This window comes from Prunus mume, linkage group LG8, assembly GCF_029339155.1.
Source record: "Prunus mume cultivar Tortuosa linkage group LG8, ASM2933915v1, whole genome shotgun sequence".
NCBI classification, from domain to species: Eukaryota; Viridiplantae; Streptophyta; class Magnoliopsida; order Rosales; family Rosaceae; genus Prunus; species Prunus mume.
The window spans coordinates 14,549,603-14,577,224 of NC_142705.1; the positions used below are offsets into that span (position 1 = coordinate 14,549,603).

At 36.7% G+C, this 27,622-nt stretch overlaps 1 protein-coding gene and 1 long non-coding RNA gene across 2 annotated transcripts; one reads left to right on the forward strand and one right to left on the reverse strand.

The window, feature by feature from the left end:
* Window positions 1-12,789: 12,789 nt before the first annotated feature.
* On the reverse strand, window positions 12,790-24,352 carry LOC103342446 (ABC transporter G family member 15-like). The gene is given in 9 exon segments (XM_089042467.1): window positions 12,790-13,255; window positions 13,462-13,569; window positions 18,412-18,684; window positions 19,164-19,274; window positions 19,276-19,584; window positions 19,857-19,982; window positions 20,143-20,604; window positions 20,683-20,762; window positions 23,970-24,352. Coding segments are annotated over 9 exon segments (1,998 nt in total). The 5' UTR covers window positions 24,214-24,352; the 3' UTR covers window positions 12,790-12,970.
* A 934-nt stretch (window positions 24,353-25,286) lies between these two features.
* On the forward strand, window positions 25,287-26,266 carry LOC148914801 (uncharacterized). The gene is made up of 2 exons (XR_016122590.1): window positions 25,287-25,875; window positions 25,986-26,266. It is a non-coding gene; the product is annotated as an uncharacterized LOC148914801 (long non-coding RNA).
* The last annotated feature ends 1,356 nt before the right edge of the window (window positions 26,267-27,622 follow it).

Genomic DNA, 27,622 nt, shown 5'->3' on the forward strand with positions numbered 1-27,622 from the left:
AATATAATCAAATTTGGCTTGCAATAATTGCATGGACGCTACTGCAAGCATACTAAGTTTTCGAGGGCCCACGTCTTTTACACCTCCATGCTTTCTGCACCGGTACTCTTATTTACTTCGTACTTGTTTAGGTGTGGATATGGATGATGGTTGATGGATGGTGGAGGTGGATCTGTATCTCATAAAGTCAAAGTACTGCCCCATTAAATTTCAACTTCCACCTAAGCTGCACAGGAAAGGCCCAAAGCCAATCCCAGGGAACTGTGAAGCTTCATAGGGTCTTTCTGTCCAGGTGCAGGTAGTCCGCATCTTCACAGACATGTCTATTTCACCGAGCCTCTCTCCCCAAAGGACTTAGTTGACACATCATCTTTAAATCATAACCCAATTTTCTCATAATTTTAAAAGAGAAAAAAAACCCTAATTTTTTTTTTATTAGAAAAACTAACGTGGGCAATATCTAAAGTACTAATTCCAATAGGGCAACAAACTAACATACTCATTCTTCCATTTTCTGCAACGTCTCTCTGGAGAAAGAAACCCAAATGTTGATTGCGAATAAGAGAAATGGTGGGCACCTTTATTCTTGTGGAAATAATTATTGATCGTCTTCATAGCTAATTTTGCTTTCAAGTAATAACTTAATATTTTATTCTATGTTTTTTTTGTTCTCTGAAATTTCTTCATTTTAGTGATTCTTGTTGGGGTAATATGGTTTTCTTAGTAAGAATTGTATGTAATTTTATGATTCAGTTCCGTTTTGATATGGGTTAAATATGAAATCTATATTCTGAAATATATATTTTTGCAGGATTGGTTTTAATAGTGGTTGAATTTAACTCTCAAATGATGGAGCGCCAATAGTCTTTTTCGAGATAAGGAGGAGAAACAGAGCCAGAACATAATCTGCAACAGGGCGCAGGGAGTCAATGAAAGACTGCCAATAGGAAAGGGGGAGGGATGACGTCTACATGAAATAGAAAAAAATGGTCATTTCAAGCTTAACACCATCACTCCCACCAGCTCCACCACTCCCACCACCATTTTGTACCTAAAAAAGTCCGCACGACCTCAGTCCCTTAAGACCATTCAATTCCTCTATGACTTCTCACCCATATACCTATTATGAATCCACTACAAGTGGAGGTTAGAGTGAGACGGAGGAAGGCGTGGGAGGGGTAGGTATGGGGAGTTGGGTGTGTGGGGGATTTTGGTGGCTGCTGTTCTTCACGTGTACCTTAGAGATTCAACATAAAATTAATACAGAGGACGGGCGGGGGAAGATGACTGATGTGGATGAAAATACAGTTTTTCCCATGAGAAAGAACATGAAAAATACTATTTTGACTTCAAATTTGACAGAAAATCTAACGCAGGACCAATGGTACTAACTGAAGTGAAGTTGGGGGGCCACCACAACCATTTTATGAATTAAGAGACGGAAATGCAACTCGAGTGTAAGTTGAGGCACTATTGACCTAAAAAGCCTATATATAAATTTGTTTACATTGATATTCAATATGCATGCAGTCCTCTTGGTTATTGGAAAAAGAAGAAAAAAAGAAGGTATATGTACTGCATGGAAAAAAGAGTTTTAATTTGAAAGAGAGAGCACCTCCTAGGGTGTGGTAATTTCTAGCTTTGCTTTCTTATGGCACGTGAAAGATGAATTCAACCAAAATGTACATTTTGTTGAAATTGATATTGAGAAAGATACAGAAGTAGGAGAAGCAGCTGGAATTTTGGATACCGCACATGTGTTCCATTCTTTATGTTGAAGTTTGGCTCACCAATGGATGCATGAAGAAGAAAAAAACTGAATGGCTCAAAGGATGGAGCAACAAGAAAGGAGAAGAAGACGTTGCAAGGAGTGCAGGCAACTTGTCAGTTTTGGCCGAGAGTTACGGTCGTGTCTCTGTCTCCAAGCGACTGACTGTCGCCTATTCCTGACGACTGGTCAGTTCTTGAGCAGTGCCGTGCATAATTTCAACGTTTTGGCTTATTTTGACGAAGTTTCCTATTATTTTGAGGGTTTCTAGCCTAATTTAATAGGGTTTTAGTTTCATATTCCTAGCTAACTTGTAACCTAAGTCTTATGAATTATAAATAGGACTTTGGAGCCTAGGTTAAATCTTTCGAGCCAAAGAGAGGCCAAAGAATTTAGAAGATAGGAGAATTCAAGAGTGAATTTTCAAGAGAAAAACACAAGACATAATTCATGGGGGTGAATTCTTGAGTCTTTACAAGGGCATCAAAGGGTTTGAGCAACGGTGTGAGAGAAATTAAGACCTAGGGTTTTAGAGGAAAGAGAGCTAAGGGGTTCCTGTTGTAACCAAATTTGTTTATATTATTCTAGTGAAATTTCTCAAAGGGATCACCAAAGAGGAAGGAGGCACGAGGTTGAATCTCTATAAATCCTTGTGTTCTTTTGTGTTTGTTTTACTATCTTTGTGGTGTGTGTGTTTTATTCTCAAGGGTTTTGTATGTGCGCATCGCATAGTCCATCAACAACAAGTTCTTGGAGTGTTTTCACACAACAAGTGGTATCAGAGTCATGGTTTGCGACATGCTCTTATAGTTTTAAGAGTGTTTGCAACTGTTAATGATGGGGAGGGACAAGAATGCATAAGAGAAGCCGATGAAACCACAAACGAATAGCGTGAAGCTCGAGGTGAAGACATTCACAAGGAAGGAGAACTTCACGCTACGAAAAAGGAGAATGAAACATGCCATAGCCTATCAAGGTTCAGCCGTTATCTTGGCAACGGAGGAGAGGGACGTGCTTGTCGAGTTAGCTAAGGGGTTCATCAAGGCGATGGAAGACACCGCAAAGTAAACACGAGAAAAGCTCAAACGGATGTTTGCGGCGAGATCGTTGTCAAACAAATTATTCGTGAAGGAAGAGCTCCTTAATCTTTGGATGAAGAAGGGGAGGAATCTAAAATTCAGGAAAAAAAAAGGGTGCTTCGAGTGGGTTTAAGGACCATTAGAAGCAAAATTATCTGGTTTGGAAGGAGAAGTGAAACAAGATGAAGAATGCCAAAAGTTCAAGAACAACCAATGATGAACTTTTGACGGTTACAGATGAGGAGTGTAACAGGGACGAAGAAGGGAAGCTCTTAGTCACACAAAGTTTCGATGGTGATTATGAGGGGGAAGATTTAACCTAACAACATTTATGAGCTTTTGGGGAGTACAATTGCAGGTGGTGCAGAAAATACTACCAAGGAGAAGCTTTGTGCTAAAGAAAAGTGAGCAAGGGATCTTACTAGCAAGTAGCTAGTGCAACGGAATGAAGCTGCAGGTTTGCTCAAGACTAGTTGGGTAAGGAAGGTTACTCAAGGTTGTATGATTAAAATTTTATCATTAATGGTGCTTCATTTCAAAGGTGTAGAAGTGGTGGTGTTGCAGGACAAGGTCCATAAAGGTGAAGTTAAGACAAAAGATGATGCGGAGAATGTTGTTGGGTCGGTGGCAACCAAAAAGGTACTTTTTACTATTTAGACCCAAATTTTCACGCCCTTGAGCTCAGACAAGGTAGGGTTTAAGGAAAGGAGAAATATTAGGAAATGAGGTAGGGGCCCAAAAGCCCATGTTGACTTTCAAAGTTTTATTTTCTTCATTTGTTTCTCAAGTTTCTATTTTTCATTGTTCCTCTAAGTACATTTTTCAGTGTGCAATTTATAGATTCCTTTTAGCAAGGTAATGGGTGCCTCAACTCCTCTAAGTTGATTGTGAATTAAATCACAACATTTAATTCTTCCTATTAGCGAATGCCAATTATAATTGAACCTTACAGGACTTCCACAAGCCATGGTTGGCCCCTAGCACCATGTCATGGCTACCCAAGCTAATTAAAAAAAGGTGAAAAACCTATTCGAGTTGGAATTGCTGTGGAATTGAGTCCTTCTCTATCATAGTACTCCTAATTCATACTATCAGGGTATGGATACCATTTTCAAAACCCTAATATGAATTTTCCACTTATATGATTACATTGGTTATGTTTAGAAACTTCTTTTCTAATCATATCCGATACTTTTCAAAGATTTCTCAATCATATCTTTCGAGCACTTTCTCTCTCCTTACTGAGAGCAGAGATCCCTTGTTGTATATTCACTTGCCTCTGTGAGTTGAATGCCATAAAAACAAGGAGATGAGTTTGAATAATGAAAATCACCTTTGAGTAATTTTTCTTTCAATGGTCGTATAGTGATATATAAAAAAAATGACTTGCCCACAAGACAACTACGATGTCTCAAGTATGAGGACTAGCTTGCACTATTGCAACTTATGAGTTCTAGTTTGACATGTGAGTAAGACTTCCATCATAGAACTTGTGGTTTGATTGCTTTCAGTGTACTTGTCCCTATAAGCACCTACACACTTATCTTAGTGTTTCTACACGCAATGACTTGAAACTAGTCATTTTTCCAATTGAGCAGATATAGTGTGCACCAGTCTTTGAGGAAGATCAATGCCCAATTGATAATCCTACGACTGGGAATGTTTGGGAAATGATGTGGAAGTATGAGAGGTTTCCTTATATCCAATCTAATTGCATAACTCTTATACTATTTCATATTCAAAGGACTTGTCATTTTACTATTATGATAATAAACCAAATATCATGGTTGAAAACATTGATCTTGCCCGTTAGTGATGGTAAAATATCCAAAAAGCAACATCACATGTTTGGCTTTAGGGCAACAGTTTGCATATCAGGGCATGTCAAAAATTCAAGGTTCTAAGAAGGCGATGAGAAAGAAGTTCAGCATGGGGGATCTTTCTTCTACATAAGAGGTCCGGATGGCCCAAGTTTAGCTTGGGTGAAGCACCTCCTCACATAAGGTGCTATGAGGCAAGATGTTTCTTGCCATGGTGGAGCTCTTAGGAATTACTAGAATAGTTTCCAAGAGGTTGATGAGGTTCTAAGGGTCAACAATTGTTCATGGGTGATTGATGGTTCGCCAAGGTGGAGATTGTTGAAGTTTGGAACAACAATGGATGCATGAGGAAGAAGGAAACTAAGAGGTTGCAAGGATGGAGCAACAAGGAAGGAGAAGAATATGTCGCAAGGAGGAGATGGTGCAGTCGACTGATCGCCTTGGCCAAACGACCGGTCAGTTTTGGCCAAGTGCTCAGAATCACGTCTCTGTCTCGAGCGACGGTCGCCTATTCCTGGTGACCCGTCGGTTCGTGAACAGTGTCGCGCATGATTTCTATGTTTTGGCGTGTTTTGACGAAATTCCCTATTATTTTGGGATTTTCTAGCCTAATTTAATAGGGCTTTGGTTTCCTATTCCTAATTAACTTGTAACCCAAGTCTTATGAGTTATAAATTGCACTTTTGGGCTAGGTTAAATTTGCTAAGCCATAGAGAGGCATGGGAATTTAGAAGAGAAATTCAAGAGTGAATTTTCAAGAGAGAAATACAAGACAAAGTTCAAGAGGGTGAATTCTTGAGTGTTTTCTAGGGTCAAAGGGTTTGAGCAAGGGTGTGAGAGAAATTAAGACCTAGGGTTTGAGAGGATAGATAGCTAAGGGGGTTCTTTTTGTAACCAAATTTGTTCATATTCTTCTAGTGAAATTTCTCTTGGGGATCACAAAAGAGGACGTAGGCACAATGCCGAATGTGAAACGCTGTATTTTTAATACATATATATATATATATATAGTTGAAAAGAGTTTAAAAATTTGGGTGTATTCAATTTAGATTTTGATTGATATTAAAAAAATACATGGAAATCTAGGTGTATTCAATTATGACTTTTTAAAAGTCAAACAAAATTTAGGTGTATTAAAAAAGTAATTTATTTTGGAGGAATTAATAAGTTGCCCAATTTCATTGGAAATTAAAGTGGTAAGTATAAATACAAAATGCCCTGACAAATCTTAAGTCAACCCTAGAAACTTTGAACGTGCTCTATGCTTTCCAGTCCTTGAACGTGTGTGCTTGTCAAGTGGAGGTAAAAAATCTCTTCTCTTTTTAGACATGTATGATCTTTCATCGTATGTTTGAATATTTGTTCTTGTTGTACATCACCATATATCGATGAACAGTAGCATATATATCGATGTATATCATAATATGAACAGTTACTGCTTGAATAGTTGTTGTTGTTGCCATCATATATAGATTAACATCAACATATTTGTTGTTGTACATCAAACAAGTTTTGTACGCTTTTTTCAACTTTTCCTTTTTCTTTTTGGTTGCTGTTATTATTATTTTATTATTCTATTTTATCATCTATAGGGTTTAGGATTGCTGTTATTATTATTTTGTTTTAGTTGCTGCTAATATATATATATATATATATATATATATTGGTTTCTGTACATTATATCATATAGATGATAGCCTTCTTCATCGATCTATAGTCATTCTTTTTCTTGTTTTGTAAAATATCTATATATATCTAGTCTATGCCAAAACAAAAAGGAAAAAATTATCTTCATATATAATTTTTTTCCTATGAACTAATAAAGATTGCATGTATTATCTAGTAACATTATAAATGGGAGATTCACAACAAGGAAAATGAAAAACACCTTATAACCCATGGACCTCAAAAGAGAGCAATATGCTGTTAGAACTAATGGTAATTGCAATTGGCAATAGAACAGCTGCTAAGAAAAACTCAATTGGACTTGGTGATGATACTGATGCTAGAACGTATGAAGTTGGAGAAAGTAGACCTACTAGATTGCAGGATACCACTGAGGCATTTGTACCAAGTCAAAATGAAACATCATACCAATCTTTGTCATTTGGTAATTTTACTTCATCACCTTTTCTGGACACAAATTTGGAGGCTCTATTAGAAAAGCTCCCTTAAAGAAAGAAACCTAAAACTGAGTTTGAAGCAAATAATAATTCAGTTGAGACCACAACTCGAGCTGAACTAGTAGAAAAAGTTTATGTGGGCATGGATTCAATTGCTGCAATTACCACTGAAATTTGAGGAATGCATAGCCTAATGGAGAAAAGAGAGAAAGAGAGAGAGAAAACCAACAATGTTTGGGATGCTATCAAGGAGACTCCGAACTTGGATAATCGTGCTCGTTACAAAGCACTTGGGCTGGTTCATAAGTTGGGAATGAAAAATGCATTCCTGAAAATGTTACCTGAAGAGCGCTTAGAGTGGATACTATACAATAAGGAATGAGTGTGGTTCTTTGAGATTATGTTTACCATTAGAGTATACTGAAACTTTGGTTTAAACTATTTTTATCATGTTGGTTTAAAATATTTGTAAGACTTTGGTTTGGAAGTATTTACCATTTTGGAGAAGTGTTAAGACTTTATTAGTTTGGAATTTGTTGAACTTTGGTTTAGAATTAATTATTTGGGTAATGTTTATGTGTGTTACTTATGAGTATTGCTTGTGTTTTATGTGCCTTTAGGCTTTTTCCATTTTGTCTTTTCATTAATGGTATTTTATTTTAATCTATATAGTTATTTACAATGTTATATGTGCATTTCAGATTTTTTTTGTTATTAATGGAGATGGAAGAAGTAGATGTAGTACTATGGACGATGAAGTTAGAGAGACATGATAAACAGCCCCCAAAAAAAAACATTTTAGAACTCTAATAAACTCTTTTAAAATCTATGATAAAACTCTAACGAACACTATTAAAATCAATCTAGGAATTCAATCAAACTCTGTGTGGAGTTTATAGAAATCAATTGAAATATATTGAACTTTATAAACTTAGTAACTCCATTTAAGTCTTTTAAAATCTTAACTAAATAGCTTTATTTAACATGAGGTGTTGGCAATTTGATGATAACTATCCTAATCTTGGAGACCAAGTTCCCACGTGGTCATCACCTCCCCACCAATTAGAACAAATTGAATCCTCCTGAGTATTACTATAAATAGGACATTTCCTTTGTTTTTGAAAGCATTTAACCTTGAATGAAAGTTCATGCAAAGAGAGAAAAACGTAGATGGAGAGAGAATAGTGAGGAAATTCTTCGAGGAGGTATATGACTTAGCTTGTGTTTTCTTAACTTGGAGCTAGCTTTGGAAACAAGGTAGGGATTTCTTGGGGGGCCTTTACGGGGATTGATCTGATTATTATTGATATTGTTAATTATCATTATATTATTTATTAATATTGACATGATCATATGTTATCGGTGATGGCTAGAATTCTTGAGTTAATAAAGAAAGTATGGAAAATAGGATAATGGGAAGAATTTTTTGTGTAGTTGAGTCTAACTCTTGGCAGGTACCAGGTCTCAGGGATCCCACAGTGCATGTGGTTTTTATTGGGTGATTTAGGACTGGTGATAGGAAGTTAGACAAGATGACTAACAAAAGGGGAATTATGGGATGATTGAGATGAATGTTAGTTCATATAAATGGACATTCGGGACCAAGTGGTATAAGCATGGTATGAGACGTGCAGGTTTGCTTGTTCAATTATATGAATTAACGGGAGTAGATGAAGAGCATTCATGCATTATTATTATTATTATTATTGACAAGACCAGCCCTGAATTTCTCAAAAGTCGGGACGAATCCTGTGGAATTCTGACATCACCTTGATGTCGGGCCCACTCTGAAACTATAGCCACCTTTTTCCAAAAGGATAAGGGCACGAGACTTTCTGCGAAATTTCGGCAGAGTCTCCCCTATAAATTGAACATTCCCCAAATTTCAACCTGCACAAAATTCACAATTTAATATCCCAACAGGCAGCACACACAATATAATTTCATGCAATTCACATAAATGGCCTTCGGCCTTCAAATAATCCGTAAACAACCTACAAACAAAGTTCTTATGTCAAAAATAGTACCTTAACCAATGCAAATAGTAAGCTCAAACATACTTATTAATGTCAAATGACATTTCAACATCTAACTTACCAAAATATCCAACATACAAGGTTTCAACCTCCTAACATAATCGCATCTCGTTCTCACCCGAATTTCAGGACCAACGACAAGGTCCGCACCACATTCAATAAAACACAAGGTTTAACCTGCGACTGCACCTAGGCATCACCCTAGGCTGCCGACGTACCCTCGTCGAGGGATCAAGCCACACGTAGTTCTTTCAACAACAATCCTCGTCCCAAAACATATAAACTAATACAGCAATACAAATTCATATTCTAGAATTCATTACATTCCCTTTTTTAATTTAAATCACAACTCACCAAACACAATCTTTTTCAAACATCTCTCTAAATAATCACATAATCTCTCCATACGCCGGAACATCCAACGCTACGTATGGGGCCTGTCAACACGCCGGAAAATCCTACGCTGCGTGCGACCTCATCATCATATAACAATATCTCCCCATATGCCGGAACTACCAACGCCACGTATGAGGCCTGTCTGCACGCCGGAAAATCCTACGACACGTGGGACCTCACAATCATATCACAATAATCTCCCCATACGCCGGAACTACCAACGCCACGTATGGGGTCTGTCAACACGCCGGAAAATCGTACGACACGTGTGACCTCATCATCATATCACAATATCTCCCCATACGCTAGAACTACAAAAGCCACGTATAGGGCTTGTTCGCACGCCAGAAAATCCTACGACACATGGGCCTCACAATCATGTCACAATATCTCCCCATACGCCGGAACTACCAACACCACGTATGGGGTCTGTCAACATGCCGGAAAATCCTACGCCACGTATGACCTCTCATCTCATATCACAGGATGGTGCTTACAGTGGAATCAAACCTCTTAATAACTTTATAATATATATATATATATATACTTTTCAATATAAACCTCAACCACAATATAGCATCCGATAATCCCCCAATTAAAGACAATAAATTAATATCTTAAATCCACATAATCAACATAACTCCACATCGCGCAAGACATGTCACTAGGGGCATTATAATCCTTCTAGGAAGGTAAGACTACCTCGAAAAATTCAAGGTCAACAAAGGGTCAAACTACCCAAACTTGGTCAAACGGGCCCACGGGGCCCACGACCTCCGTTGTCCGATCCAAAAGTTCCTATGTGTTCTACAAGGCTTAAGACACATGTCCTGCAAGTTTGGTTCAGATCGGACGGTCGGATCGCTCATGATCGCACGATCATACGGTTACTATAACCCTAGCCCTAGGGTTGGCATTTTTAGAGTATCCGGAACTCCGTTTTATAATCCGTCGAATCCCACATGATCCTTAGGATGTCCAGATTAACCTACAATAAACTCAAGACCATCCAACAGTCCAAACCTAGCAAACCCGGATTCAAATAGAAATCCGAGCACACCTACGCACTCGTGAGGACTAGGAGATTACATTGGGAGAAAATGCATTTTTTCTACAATGCCCACGAGCCGCCACACGCGCCGACAGTGCGTGGGTGTCCAAAATCACGGCTCAAGACTCCTACCTTAGGTGTAACACCCTATTTTGAGTTACTTTTGTTCTTATGCATGCCCCAAAAACTAACCAGAATTGGCCGGAATCGCTATCCAACAACCGGCCGAACCCTAACTCAAAAATCAAACCTCCTAGGCTAGAAATTGATGCAATCCTACCCAACCATCAGCTAGATTATGAAGAAGAGATGAATTTCCATATCTTAATTGCCAAAAATGGCTGTCGGAGGAGAAAGATTGAAGCCGGTGAAGTTTCGAGCGAAACCGGCTTTCTCTTCGTTTTTCCGGTGAAATCACGGTGGTGGCGGCGGGGCTGGTGGGGTTAGAAGAGGACGGCAGCCCGGTCATTTTGGTACCGCCCCATTAACTTTGGTGGCGGACGAGCACGGCTGGCCAAAGCGTGGCGGCTGTTACAGCCGTCAGAGAGGAGAGAGAGAGGCTGCGGAGGAGAGAGAAAACCAGATTTTTATCAGACCCGTTTTAGCCAAAATTACAGTTATACCATTGAGGGTATTTTGATCGTATCTCTCTCATTACAACTTTGATTCCAGCCCACTACGTGTCTACGGACTCATTTCGCTGTACTCTACGCAACGGTAAAGTCGGAATTCCCAAATTCTTTCCTGGTCAAAATGTCAACTTTAAACCTAATAAAATATTCTAGGGATAAAAATGGTCTTTTCTCTGAATAAATTAATATTTACCTATTTATTTAGGACCGGGTTGTTACAATTATTATTAATGTGATATTTGGCTGTGTGATTGCATGTCACTTAATTTAATTATATCAATCTACTGTGGTAAGATCTCATATCCCTACTAAGCGGTGGTTGCTCATCCCTCACCCTGTTTAACTTTTCAGATGAATTAGTGGGCAAGATGAGGACTAAATCGTTTGAGGTTGAATTAGATGAGAGTAATAGAGCTTTATTTATTTCTTGTAAAGTTGTAAGATTTCAGATCTATTTTCTTAACAGAAGTTTATTTTAAACCATGTTTCGGCTTCTTTTTATTTTATTTTAGTTTTTATTTTCTCACGCACTGGGCGCGGTGTTTCCACCTACCCCCGGGTCCGGGGCGTGACACCGAACTTCTATAAATCTTTCTGGTCTTGTGTGTTTGGTTTACTCTCTTTGTGGTGTGTGTGTTTTATTCTCAAAAGGTTTGTGTGTGTGCGCGTCGCATAATCCATCAATGACAAGGTCTTGGAGAGTGTTTCCGCATAACACTTTAAAAATAAGGAAATGATCAGTTTTTTTATATTTTTTTTTATTTTTTATCGAAAGAGATTTCATTAAAGCCTGACAAAAGCAGGCAAAAGAGTAACAAGGGACAAAGCACCTCAGTCACAAACCAACAGCAACTAGTACCAACTAGGAACAAAGTTACAAGAAAAAGCTAAATGCAGAGGTCAACAACAAAGAGCCCAAACTAGACCCGTCCAACCAGTAAGAGACTCAAGAAGGAGCTGGGAGACCATCTCTCAACAAGATAGAAACCACGTAGGGTGGGGCGTATTAACCAAATTTTAAAAACATAACCAATTCCAAGATAACTGAGGAAACGATGACTCACGATGATGAAGCTCATGTAGGAAATGGGTAGAGCTTCCAATTGTCCATCGCTTTCCTTCCATTCAAAGCACTGAACAAATCTAAACAATTAGTTTCCAACGCCACATTTTGAAGGTTCAAAGAGGAGGCAAGGGAGAGCCTAACAATAGCAGCATGAGCCTCACACTTGACTACTTAGGATAAATTGCAATGTTGAGTTGCAACAACTATGAAGGCCCCATTGTGGTCGCGGATAACTAACCCCACGCCAGCTGCAGGTGAGGAAGTTGACCAAGCCTCATCCACATTAACCTTGAAGACATCCAGCGAAGCATGGTGGGGGAATGTTGATTTTGTTCCTTCGAAGAGTCCCTCAAAGCCAGAGTCTTAGCACGATCAAACTCCCCATACATAAGAGATCTATTTGGTTTATCTCTTTGTCCATGTTTTTGTTCCCAGTGCGATCTATTCACCACATAAAACTTCATCTACAAGGTTGCTCGTTTCTCATGGTGCTAATTATTGTATGCTTCTTTGTAGGACTGTATCGGGGGTCAAAATGAAGAGTGAGTATAGACAATTTATTCAAGCAAATGAAGAGAAGATTCAAGACCTTTGGTTTCCTGATGTCCTCATTTTGTAGTTCAATTTGTTCCTCCCAAACAGGCTAGCTCAATAACACCTTCAATTTTTACAATTGTATCATGTATTGATCAACTACACTGTAGATTATTATACATCAGAGTTGCCAATGCATTGTTACAGTATTCGATTCTCCGATCTTGTTTTTCCTCCAATTTGTAAGTTTGGGAGGGTTTTGTTGAAGAATATAAAGTCCCACATCGGAAACTTGACTAAATAAATTACAAGTTACCACTCCTAATAACACCGAGACCATTTGTGATTAAACTTCACACCTACTAGTGTGATCACCCTTAATCTTATACAAAGAGATTTACGGTGAAATAAATAAGTAAATTAAAGAAAATAATGTATTAAGAGTTTTGTGTCTCTTAGAGGAGATCAATATAGCTCCTTCCTCAATGGAGCTCTCTTGGCATGGTGTTGAAAGTTTGCCTTGGCATAAAGTCTCTGTGTGAAAAATGATGCTCTCTCCTTGTACTTGACCACCATATAAAAGATAACCCTGGAACAGATTAACAAGGCTGCCAGAGCAGCCAAATCCCACCACTTGGAAATTTTAGGGTTTATCCCATACATATAAAGAACATCCTTACCTTTCAACTTTGGTTCTCCAGGAACTTGTGGGTCAAATTCAAGCCCAATCATATCATTCTTGAATTGACCCTGAGATAAATAATTTTGATCAATAATTAGATGCCAAATCTAATTAATGGCATGTTTACTTACTAATAATGGGGAAGTCATAAATCGGAGAACTTAGATAAGATAATCAAGGAATTAGAATTATTTAAATATCAATTCTTGATAAGTCAACATGCCATAAGATGTAACTAAGAAGTGTTTGAAGGACTTAATATACTTCTTAGTACCTGTATTGACCATGCAGCATAGCTGAGGTAGGACATTGGGTAGCGCCAAAAGATATTTGGAAGGTCAACCAGTCTCCGGAAGAGAAGAGATGGCATCATCATGAATACCTGTGTGCTAAAACATATTAGATGTACCTATGTGCTAAAACATATTAGATGATGGACAACCAAGTTGCTGACCTGTCTACTACCGCATCATATATTATTGTATTAAACGATCATATTACGTGACAGTTCATTATATTCCAACAAAAGATGAGGTAAAAACAATGATATTAGTGTTGGCGTGACTTGTGGATATTGACTTACTTTCCTTACACACCAAGAATTCCTATTATAATTGTAATTGATTTACTTTAATTCCTGATTTCCTACAGTAAATAGATTTAGAAATTTATTATTTACTTGCCCATTCAGGTTTCGTTGTATTATAAATATGACCTCCTACAAGGAGAAGAATACACAGAAAATTCCCACAAACAAATATTCTCTCATAGTTTTCATATTTTAGCATGGTATCAGAGCAGCGATCTTGGAATTGCTGACTCTAGTTTCACACCCCCGCCACCGTTATAGGGGTTGATGATTTTTTCATCCCTCATGGAGGTATTACCATCGACTCCTTTTCTCTTTCTCAACCAACCATAGCCGAGTTAAGTGCTCAGATGGCTCAGCTCTTACAGATGCAGACTTTGGCCCCGAATCTAATCTGAATCGGGACCCTCTTTTGACGACCTCGACCCGACCTCGACTATGACGCACGACGATGACCCGACCACGACTCCGACTTCGACTCGACAATGACCTGACCCCACTCCAATGATAACTCCGACCGACCCCAACCCCGAATTTGTCTTTGATTCGGACCGATTCCGACTTGACTCGACCCCAACTCGGGCTCGATTCCGATCTGAATTCATACTAAACCAGTATCCTATACATCTTCCGCTGTACAGATTATGACTTCTCGACTAATGACCCTGACACATGGACCCGATTGAGAATATTGTGGTGATCCGAGACACACTCCTGAGACTTGTTTTAAATTTCATGGTTATCCCGATTGGTGGGCTACTCTTAAAGATCGAGGACAACGCAATATGACCAGTAATGGTACTGGTTATGGATTCCATACTTCCTCTAAGATTGATTCCAGGGGCTGGATAATTGATTCCGGTGCAACTGATCATATGACGTTTGATCCTGATGATTTTCTTCATACTACACAACCTCGACGAACTTGTATTGCAAATGCCAATGGAGTTACTTATCCTGAGACAGGAGCTGGCATTGTTGAACTTTCATCCTCTCTCTCACTGTCTAATACTTTACTTGTTCCATCTTTATCCAATAATTTGTTGTCAGTTAGTCAGCTTACTGAACAATTGAATTGTTGTGTACTCATTTACCTGAGTTTTTGTTTGCTTCAGGATATTCACACTAAGGAGATTCTTGGTCGTGATACTAAGAGAGGGGGGCTATATTATGTAGATGACTTCAGTCCCGACGTGGCTAATAATGTGACGAGTCCCTTTGATAGCAAACAACAACAAATCTGGTTGTGGCACCATCAATTGGGACATCCGTCTTTTAGTTATATGAAGCATCTTATACCAGATTTATTCTCAAGTTCAAGGACTCCGACTTCACATATGATACTTGTATTTTGGCCAAGTGTCACCGTGTGCCCTACCCGTTAAGTACGAACAAGTGTACTACTCCATTTACGTTAATTCACTCTGATGTCTGGGGACCTTCACCTATCACTGCTCCTTTTGGTGTTCGATGGTTTGTCACATTCATAGATGATTGTACACGGATGACATGGCTTTATTTGCTGAAGAATAAAAATGAAGTGTTTTCCCATTTTCAGTCATTTCACAAATAGATGAAGACTCAGTTTAATGCTCAAATCCAGATTCTTCGCTCAGACAATGGTGGAGAATTTGTCAATCATGACTTTCAGACTTACTTCCAACAATATGGAATTATCCATGAGATGACTTGTCCTTAGACACCGCAACAAAATGGTGTTGCTGAATGAAAGAATCGACATCTTCTTGAAACCACTCGAGCACTTCTGATTGGCGCTCATGTTCCTCGCCATCACTGGGAGGATGCTATTGTCACCGCAGTTCACCTGATCAACTGCATGCTTTCTAGTGTATTGAGCTTTAAAACTCCCTTACAGGTGTTTGCGCAACACAAACCTCTGCCCTATGTTTTGGTACTCACACCCCGAATCTTTAGATGTGTGGCTTTCGTTCATCTCCACAAAAATCAACGTAGCAAACTTGATCCTTGTGCGCTTCGTTGTGTTTTTGTGGGTTATGCCACTCATCAGAAAGGATACCGCTGTTATCACCCTCCTACCCGACATACCTATGTCACTTTGGATGTGAAATTTCTGGAATCTGAGTTGTTCTTCCATGACCCATCATCCAATTCTACGCTTCAGGGGGAGATACGAAGTGAAGAGCATAATTGAAGCAACTTAGAAAACGAAGAAATTCTCCTATGTACAGAAATGATCGATTGTCCTGAGTCTGGAGCACGAGATTACTCTCTGCCGACAAGCGATCAATCGCCCATTCATAGCGATCAATTGTCTGACCCACCTGATCCATGCGAAGATATTTCTGATCCGAGTCTCACACTTATAGACAATACAGAACAACAAGATGAAGACCCCTCTCTAACTCAACAGTACCAACAGACCAATCTCCTGAGAATATCCTTGAGGTAACTACTCCTACTAGACTTGTGCATTTAGAGGATAAAACTATTGGATATCAATTACCTTTCAGGCAAAATCATGGGAAGCCACCAAACCGTTATTCACCTGATATTAGCAAGACATCTAAGTATCCAATTGCAAATCATGTATCCACTGAGAAGCTGTCTGAACCACTCAAGGCTTTTGTGCATCAGTTGTGTGCTATCCATATTCCAACCAAGGTCTCTGAAGCATTGAAAGATCCTAAGTGGGTCCAAGCTATAAAAGAGGAGATGAAAGCTCTTGAGAAAAATCAGACTTGGACATTGGAGACTATACCACGAGAAAAAAAGATTATCGGATGTAGATGAGTGTTTACTATAAAACACAATGCATATGAATCTATGGAGCGATACAAGGTAAAACTTGTGGCAAAAGGGTACACACAGACCTACGGTATATACTATGAAGAAACCTTTGCTCCAGTTGTAAAGTTAAACACCGTCAGAGTCTTATTGTCCCTTGTAGCTAATTTGGATTGGCCACTACACCAGTTTGATATAAAGAATGCTTTTCTACATGGCGAACTTATGGAGGAGGTGTACATGGACATTCCTCCTGGATATAATACTACTCAGACTGGAACAGTTTGCAAGTTACGAAAAACATTGTATGGATTGAAACAGTCACCACGTGCATGGTTTGGACGATTCACCATGGCAATGAAGAACAATGGTTTCAAACAGTGCAACTCAGATCATACTCTGTTCTTGAAACATCGGAAAGGGAAGGTAGCAACATTAATAATCCATGTTGATGATATGATTATTACTTGGAATGATAAACAGGAAATATCACAACTACAAGACGATTTGGCTATTGAGTTTGAGATGAAGGATCAAGGTGGACTCAAGTATTTCTTGGGAATTGAGGTGACTCGATCACAGGAAGGTATATTTCTCTCTCAAAGGAAATATGTCTTGGACTTGTTGACAGACACAGGAATGCTAGATTGCAAACCTGCGGACACTCCTATTGTTCAAAATCATCATCTTAGAGAATATCCAGATCAAGTTCCAACTAATAAAGAAAGATACCAAAGGTTAGTGGGAAGATTGATCTATTTGTCACATACTCGACTAGACATTGCTTATGCGGTGAGCGTTGTTAGTCAATTTATGCACTCTCCAAGTGAAGACCACATGAATGCAGTTCTTCGGATACTTAGATATTTGAAGTATGCACCTTGGAAAAGGACTTATGTTCTCAAAACATGGTCATCTAAATATTGATGGTTATTCAGATGCAGATTGGGCAGGTAATGTAACATATAGAAAATTCACATCGGGTTACTTCACATTCGTGGGAGGTAATTTGGTGACATGGAGGAGCAAGAAACAGAATGTAGTAGCTTTATCTAGTGCAGAAGCCGAGTTCAGAGGCATGACTAAAGGGATTTGTGAACTTCTTTGGTTAAGAAAGTTGCTTACTGAACTTGGGTATAAACCTACATCCACAATGAATCTCTTTTGTGACAACAAGGCTGCTATAGCCATTGCACAGAATCCAGTTCAGCATGATCATACTAAACATGTTGAGGTGGATCGACACTTCTTCAAATAGAAGCTTGAGGCTAAAGTGTTTTAGTTTCCTTTTGTGAAATCCGAGGATCAATTGGCGGATATTTTGACAAAGACGAAAGCATTCCACAATTCACTGGATCAGTTGGGCATTGGTGACATCTATGCACCAACGTGAGGGAGAGTGTTAGCGTGACTTGTGGATATTAACTTACTTTCCTTACACACCAAGAATTCCTATTATAATTGTAATTGATTTACTTTAATTCCTGATTTCCTACTGTAAATAGATTTAGGAATTTATTATTTACTTGCCCATTCAGGTTTCGTTGTATTATAAATATGACCTCCTACAAGGAGAAGAATACACAGAAAATTCCCACAAACAAATATTCTCTCATAGTTTTCATATTTTAGCAATTAGAAGTACCAACTCTTAGTTACAAACTATTAACATGAAATTTTTTCATCGATAAACAAATGAAGTTTAATGTAAGGCCACACATAGCAAACAAAATACCCTTGTACTAGTTTTTATTTTTTATTTTTTATTTTTTTGCCAAAACCGTTGTCCTAGTTGGGATGATATAGTTGGTAGTCGCAAAATACAGTTTTTGTTACGGTTTTATAACCGAAAAGTGAGGTTTTGCTTACCATCAGGCCAGCTGCAGCTCCTATGCCCATCAAGAGGTTTGGAACCACGGCTGCAACAATTAAGGCTGTGCCTTCTGTGATAGCAATGGAGCAGAAGAGATTGAGACAAAAATACAAGTAATGAGAGAAGCCGGAATGGAATTTGACCATGTAGTATAGTATTGTTCCAGAAGAGAATGCCATGGCAACTACGAAAGGAAGCGAGGACAGGAAGTTGGAGAGCACAAACAGAGCATCCCCATAATGCCCACCAAGTCTTTCACGCCTAAACACCTGCAAGCCAACTTTGAAGTTATATACAGTTGAATTTTTGTACTTATGAACTTCAAGAGTTAATGCCCACAAAACTGTTGTTCTAAGAAAAAGGAATCAAATATTGCAAAAAAAATTAAAAATAAAAGAATAAACTTGAGTTATTTACACAGACATGTACCCTGTGAAATTTTTGGTATTTTCGTACAATAATACGAGGGTTTGGAAAATACACCAACTCCCCCTAAGGTCTAATCTTTGAGGTTAAATTTTTTCATTTGGGAAGTTTTTGTGATGGCATCATCATTTTTTGGAAAGAAAATGAACAGAAATGGATTTATTGAAAACAGTTTGAAACCTCAAAGGTTGTTAGTGTAATTTCTGAAACCTGATGATTTCAAGCTGATGAACTTTCAAGATTCGCAGACTAACAACGTAGGTATCGAGGTAAAAAAAATAAAATTCGTATGTGCAAATTTAGGATGAGGCTTCATGTCTACCTGTAATTCTTCAATAACAAAAGGTATGCCTCCAATAGACAAGCAGATCATGAGGCCGTAGATGAAACCATCACACTTTCCTCTTGCCACGATTGCTTGATAGTTTGTCTCCAATCTTGAAAAAGAAAGAGCCAGCACTCACTCCAACTAAGATATAAAACACACTCCTCAACCAGTAGTACCCAATATCCCTAGACATGTTCAGTGAAGATCGACTTATCAATGTGCATAGCTGCCTCCACCAGGTGCTACTATTTTCCTTGTTTGATTTGGTGGCAGGTTTTTCCTGCAATGTAAAGAGTTCTTGGATCCTTTTTCTTGCGTTCGTTGAAAATTGGGAGGACTTGTATTCATTGATGAGCTTTCCTTTGATATCATCTGTTGTCAAATTCATTGCAGAATTTAAAGAGCCTGATGATCCCTGCCAAGAAAATACAAAAAATGATAGGTATGCAGATCAAAGAGGGAGAAAGAGAGGAAGAAGTTAAGAGGAAATAGGAATTCTCATTCGATACCAGCAGAACGAGTACAATCCAAACTAGAAAGAAAATACCTTACAATCCTAAAAAGATAAGTATTACTATTACCCCATATAATATCATAGTAACCCAACAATAAACAATTCAAACCATTAATAATAAAGCAGGCAAACCCAAACCTTCATGAAGAAAAAAATTAAAGAAATTTACGTACATAATTAATTCTTTGAGATATCATATGTGCTGTGATAAATTTGTCAAAGTCCGAACTAACACATCGAAGGAAGTGATCTGGAGGATTTTTTCTTGTTGGACAAGGAAATCCGGCATCCGCGAAGAACTGAAGAGTAAGAATTGAAGAAACCATCAATTAATTAGTATGTCTGTCACTATCTTACTTGTTAGAAATATGCAATCAAGGTTCAGAATAGGCTTAGATTTCGAGAAACGAGATATCGGTGAACAAATTTGGCGACCCTATTAAGAAATAATAATGTTACCTTTACAGCCATCTTTGCTTCTCCAAAATAAACAGTTTCACCTCCTGCAAGGAGAAGCAGATCATTGAAGAGATTAAACACATCGCTACTCGGTTGGTGGATGGAGCAAATGACTATCCTTCCATCATGAGCAATGTTTCTTAATGCCCATATCACAAAGAAAGACGAAACACTGTCCAGGCCGCTGGTGGGTTCATCTAGCAACAAGACATGAGGCTGTGTTAATATTTCAATGCAAATGCTAAGTCTTCTCTTTTCTCCGTTACTTATACCCCTCAAATGCCAGTTTCCAATGTTGTTTTCTGCACAATCTTGGAGACCCATTTTTGTGAGGGTCTCTTCTACCACCACTTTCTTATCATCTTTAGTCATTGTAGAAGGAAGCCTGAGTTCAGCTGAATATTCTAGGGTTTCTCTGACTGTGAGTGATCCCAGGAAGATGTCTTCTCGAGTTACATAAGACTGAAAATGCATGCATATTAATATTATAATCAATTAAAAAAAAATTAAATACTTCATGTTAGTTCTAATTATGCTTACAATGTCTCTGCAGTTTAACCTTCTTTTGTTCCCGTTGAGTATAACATCTCCGGACATTTTCACATTTGCAGGTAGTCTCCCTGTTAATAAATAAGGAATTCTCAAACTATATATTATAGGCATACCAGAAATTCAAAGAGTAAAATTGATTTAAATGTACAATTTTCTCTTTCCTGTAACGATTTTGTCACACTTGGATAGAGCATGCGACTACATGGTTGTTTCCCGTCCTTTCTAGGGACAACTCAAAATAGGCCCTTGTAACTCTTATATTCTAAACTCACCTATTTTTAAACTTCTATGAAAAACCTAAATTTGAATACGAGTTTATAATTGTCCTAGTCAAGGATGGAACTATGTATAAGTTGGAGTGGGCTCCAGCCTAGTGTAGATTTGTCAAATACTAAAAAAAAAATTCATGAGATATTTAATAATATATTATCTTCATTCTTGTTGTCTTATTTGTCATCTTCATAGCATTTTTTCACAGATTGCTATTACAATTTACATCTAAATAACAATAGTATTGTCGAATTTGTTTCACTCTAGGAGTAAATTTACTTTTTTCGCAATGCAATTTTTATTTGAATTTTTTGTTTTTGACAATATGTGTTTTGATTTGGTGTTTATTTAAACATTATTATTTTTTATTTTAAAAATATTGGGCTTCTAAATCTCTGATTGAAAAAAAAAAATAAAAAAAATTAGCCCTATCTTTATAAAAATTCCTAGTTCCGTCCTTGATCCTAGTATCGTAAACAAATTACAGACTATGTCATCTACTGTACTTTCCAAATCCCTTATTTTTAGTATTATATTTAATTGCTTTGAATTTCGGAATGTATTCTTAGGCACTTATTTTTTGAACATGTTCTTTATAGGTTTAAATACTTAATGGCGGTGCTTCAAGATTTGAGCATCAAAAAAGGTTTCAACCAAAAATAAATTAATGGACACACACCAATATACATAAATAACCTAATATATATAATAATATTACAGCTAAACAAACAATGATAATATCTACCTAACACAAATTATTTTGATTCCCAAAAAAATATTCGTCGGGTACTTGTTTGTTGGAAAATTATGGTGATACATGCCCCAAAAAAACCCGACATGTCTAATACATGATAGGTAAATTGATAAAGACATGTTTATGTGGAAAAAATAGGTACATTATTTATATATAAAAGTTATGTACATAATTCTTAACCTAAAAAAAGAAAAAAAGATAGGTAACCCTATATTAGATAGGTAAATTATTTACCTATATGCACCTATATTTTTCAGGTCCCTAATTTACCTAGATTACATAAGTAAATTATTTACCTATAATTCTTTATGTCCTTTGCTAAGACTCTGTATATTAATTTACCTATATTTTTAAGTATAATGATTTACTTATATTTAAAAATATAATTTAAAACAGGTACATAATAATTTTGAATTCTAAAGAAAGCATACATTAATCTATAAACAAGATTTGAATTAAAGATAATTGGTAACAATTAATGGAATGAAAATTGAATATATTAACTTACTAACTAGTTATTGCTTGAGCGCTATACTAATACCTAGTTGTTTTGTTTTAAATTCTTTATTCAGGATGTCCTTGTTTAAAAAATAAAAATAAAAATAAATTTGCACACAGCCTTTGTGGGGGACCCCACAATTAATTGTTGAGGTCTGAAATATTTAGTAGGGGTGGGAACAGCCGGTTTTTGCCTCAAATTAGAACCAAATTCGGTACTATTCATCCGATTTGTTCTTCGATTTTAAGAAAAAAATTTCAAAAACTGTCCGGTTCGGTTTTGAACTAGATTATTAAAATTATTTTTTAATACAAATTTCAACTGAAAATTTTATTTTTTTTAACTTGAAAATTAATAAATTATTTAATTTCATATAAAAATAAATATTAAAGCTAGAAAAGAGAATTTTTTTGAAATTGAACTTGGATAAATATTAGTTATGAGATTAAAAATATAACATTGAATATAAATAAATATTGAAATTATATATTTTTTAATTTGACTGGTTCGGTTCGGCCCGGTTCGGTTTTTGAAGACATAGAATCGGATCCAAAACCGATCCGGTTTGATTTTTGACCGGTTGTTGACTTTTTGGTCAACTCGATTTTTTTTTCATTTTTTTTCATTGAGGTTTGGCTCGATTTCCGGTGTGCCGGTTTGAATGCCCACCCCTAATGTTTAGTAAAGAAAAATGTGCAAAAAAGCACATGTCGTTAGGTCTGTACACTTTCTGTTTCCTAGACATATATATACCCATCACTCTATAAATCTATGTGTAAAACCCAATTTCAAATTTAAATGACTAGTAGGATATAAGTGGTCATATTATTCCTATGTTTTTACATCATTGCAACCAGACTTCATATTTTATTTCTAATTTATTTCAAACATTTCATTAACTGCCATAATTATAATTAATACTCCCTATTAATAGCATATCAATTTGTTTTGATTGCCATTCCCTCTAACATATTGCCCATAAAATTGCAAACCAAAACAAAAAAAATCTGTAAATTAAATATCGAATAATGTACCTATGAAAAATATAAATATAAATATATAAGTATAAAATATAGGTATATTATTTACCAAAAAAATTTACAGAAAAATAGGTAGTCAATAATCTATAAAAAATATAGACACAAAATAATTTATAAAAAAGAAATAGGTAGATTATTACAGAAAAATTGGTACACAATAATTTATAGAAAATATAGATACACAATAATTTATAATAAAAAAATAATAAGTAGACTATTATCCATGAAAAAACTAGGTACAATAAATGAAATCCAAGTTCTAAAATAGGTAGATTATCGGGAAAGATGAAACAAATTTTCAAAAAGGTGATAAGGAAAACTGCCTTTTTCGGCCATCACATTGTTGATTGTATTAATGAATTTTAATAATAAAACGGATAATTAATTACAGACAAATTTTTTAGAGTGAATCACCACAATAAATTGGGGAACCAAATATTAAAACACCACCCCATTACACATTGAAATATAAATAGGGGTATTTTGGCAATCAACAGATAGCTTAATAAGGTAACTTGATGAGTTGGATCTTAGCCATGAGTTTTTACTTATAAAAATTGGGTATTATTTATAGGAACAAAAAATAAAGGGTTGTAGGTAAGGTAAGTTGAATTTGAAGGGTGTAAGCCAAATTTACTATTAATTATAAATTGCTAATCTATTATTGGAGAAATCATGTGAGAGAGAGAGAGAAAGATAGAGATAGAGATACCAGCCAAGGCATTAAGTAGGGTAGATTTTCCTGAACCAGAAGGACCCATGAGGGCCATAATCCGTTGAGGTTCAGCGAAACCACTAATCCCATTCAGCAGCTGCTTTCTTGAGGTTGCACCATTTCTCAAGTTTTGAGCAGCCACCACCGTTATGTCTTCCCACACCAAATACTTCCCGGCAGAAGCCGATCTTTTATCCTCTTGAATCATTCCCTCAATATAACCACTTGACCTCTCTGCCATTTTTACAGGCCAAATATGTAAATTTACTCACTGCAATGCAAACCCTAGAAATAATGTTGTGTTGTTGAGTTCTTCTACAGCCTACATGTTATCTTATAAATACATGGCCAAGGGGATGAGTTGTAGAGCCTAAACACATTCTCTCAGTACGCCGACTGGGCACGCCATTAAATTCCCTCAGCTGGCAGCCACTCATTGTCTTCATAATACAACAAAAAGTCATCAGGATAGAAAACCTATAGCTCGTAACACATGAGAAATTAAATCAGTTGGCAATAATGGATGACTAGTCATCACATCACGTTGACTCAATATGTCCTAATATATATGCAATGCATGATTCACCTTTAAAGATCTTGATTGCATCGTGCCACTGTTGATCTCAGCCACAATAATCATCTGAAACTAGACTATCCTAGTCTAATTAACCTAGAGCTTGATGAATTACATGTGCAATTACAAAATTGTTAAGGGAAGCTAAAAGTCTTAGCTAAACATAACCTAACAATTTCGGAACCTATTCTTGGGCACTTATTTTTTGAACTTGTTCTTTATGGGTTTAAATACTTTATAGTGGTGCTCCAAGATTTGAGCAAAAAAAAAAACGTTTCAACCAAAAATAAATTAATAGACACACACCAATATGCATATATAACCTAATATATATACTAAACAAACAATGATAATATCTACCTAATACAAATTATTTTTATTCCCAAAAAAGTATTGATCAGGTACTTGTTCGTTGGAAAATTATTGTGGTACATGCTCCCCCCAAAAAAAAAAGGGACATGTCTAATACATGATAGGTAAATTGATAAGGGCATATTTACGTAGAAAAAATAGGTACATTATTTATACATAAAAAGATAGGTCTCAACTCACATGTAGTATGGCTTTATTGTGAATGTTGTGAAATATATAGTATTTTGTATACCTTTTTTTAAAAGAAATACTTCCAACAGTCTTTTTGCCTTATCCAACAAAGAGAAATAGCCTTTAATCGATTACTTTAATTATAAATTATTGCTAATCTAATATTGGAGAAATGATGTGTGAAAGAGAGAGAGAGATATACCAGCCATGCCAAGGCATCAAGTAAGGTAGATTTTCCTGAACCAGAAGGACCACTAATCCCATTCAACAGCTGCTTTCTTGAGGTTGCGTCACAGCCACCAAATACTTCCCTGCAGAAGCCGATCTTTTATCCTCTTCAATCATTCCCTCAATATAACCACCCGACCTTTCAGCCGGGATGAGTTTCTACAGCCTGACATAACCGTGTTCTCTCATAAATTTCTTTCTGTCTCGTTGTTGAGGGCCCAACCAAGTGCTCGTCGGATCTCACTTAACTATTTCGTACTTGTTTAGGTGTGGATATTTGTATCTCATTGTTTACCATGAAAAATAACAAAGACCTAGAATACGCTTTGAGAATGTGTGAATTACGAGCGTCCCACCCACTACCAAAAATCGAAGTATTAGCGGCTCTCTCTCTCTTCCGAGTATTTCCTAGGGTTTCCTCCAACTGAAATTTATTTCTCCTTTCACTAGTCAGTCCTGTTCCTGTATAACCAGCCCCCTCTTCCTCTTCCTCTCCCCAACTTCTTTCTTTCAATTCTTCTTTCGTTTCTTTGGTTCCATATCATATATGGTTGGTTGGTAAGAATTTGTTTCTGTTTTTTTCAAGAAGTTGTTTCCTTTTTATTTATACCATGGATCATGGATGCTCACTTAGATCTGGGATAGTTATACCATTTCAACTGCTGCAGGTTTGATGGAGGACGCATAACTTTTATTTAGTTTTTATTTTTCCTGCAGCAAATTAAGAAGAAGGCCAGGAGATTTCTTCTGTAAAGCTTCAGAGAGCAAGAGTTTGAGTTGTGTGGATGTGGATGTGGGGTAGAACAAAAGGGTAGAGAGATTGAAGTCAAAATTTGTGTTTCTTTTCTTGTTTGGAGAGATGGAAAGAAAGGGAAATTGTATATTATTTAAAAAGCTTATCAAAATTAATGGTTAAGTATAAATAAAATAGAAAATAAAGTAAAGTGAATAGTGTTTGCCATTGTCCTTGCCCTTTGGAATGGAACCAAAAAAGGCAACATTGCAACTATTCATGTGAATAATGTCAAACATTGTCTTGCCTTTGCTTTTGCCCTTCCCTTTTGGGGTGGAGGTGCTCTAAGGCTGTGTTTAGTAGGCTTGGACTGGACTGACTTAATAGCACTTGAAACCCATGTTTGAAAAGAGAGGGACCAACAGTAAAAAAAACCCCTTTGTGTCCCTCATACACCAATATAAATTGTCATCAATATGTGTATTAGAAGTCCCACTGGGTGTGCCAAAATATGTTTACCTTAAAAAATAACAAAGACCTAAATTATAATAAATTAGAATCAATTATCTAATTACCTTTAATGTCAAGTAATTGTCGACAATATCCATTTAATTTAGATAATTATCAATTAAATGATAATTCCCTAATATTAGCCATATATTGGCCTGGATATTTAATAAACATTAGGACCCACACTACTTGTTCATCGATCGAAAGCCCATTTCTTGCGGCTCTTCATCTTATACTTTGATATGGTTTCCAATTTATAAACTGTCTTTGATTTCTTTGTGGTTTTAGATTTTATCTCAAAAACCCTCGATGCAAAGAAAATAATTTCATTTTTGGAAAAAACCAAAACTTTTCCAAAAAAGACAGAAAAACCTCTCAACTTTCAAACCAAAGATATGCAAATGTAAGGGATTCCTTAGGAAATCCAAAAATAAATAAGGGCATTTTTGTCCATTTTGGCTTCTTTTCAAAATATTCTCTCTCCTTTAGCCTTTTTCAAAAGCTCCCAAGAAAATATCATGTACGATACGCAATGGTTGCCAATCGCTTACCCGATGTGAAAGAATTGTATTGTATTCCAGACAATGTCTAACATATACAAGGACCCTTACCATGATCAACATAAATATTTGTTTACATTATTGATATTCAATATGCAGTCGGTTGGAAAAAGTTATAAGCACTGCATGGAAAAAAAGAAGAGAAAAAGAAGACTTTAATTTGAAAGAGAGAGTTCAATAGCCCATATTTATTAATCCCTTCAATAAGAGGGCACCTCCTAGGGTCCCCTGGTGTGCCAGTACTAGAATTTTGTGGTAATGTGGAACCATTAAGTAGCAAGGACCATACTATTTGGGAGCAAAAGATATCTATTTCGTGAAGCATATTGATCCAATTTACAACAGTGCGGTCCTTTCACTCCATAAGGCCATCTCCAACCAAGAGGCTAAACCCAAAATATCTCAAATTATTGTCCAAAATCTCTCACAATTCAAGAAAATGAAGGGGCCAAAATTTGGGAAAACTCAAAATTGGACCCAAATACCAGTCAAGTATTATGCG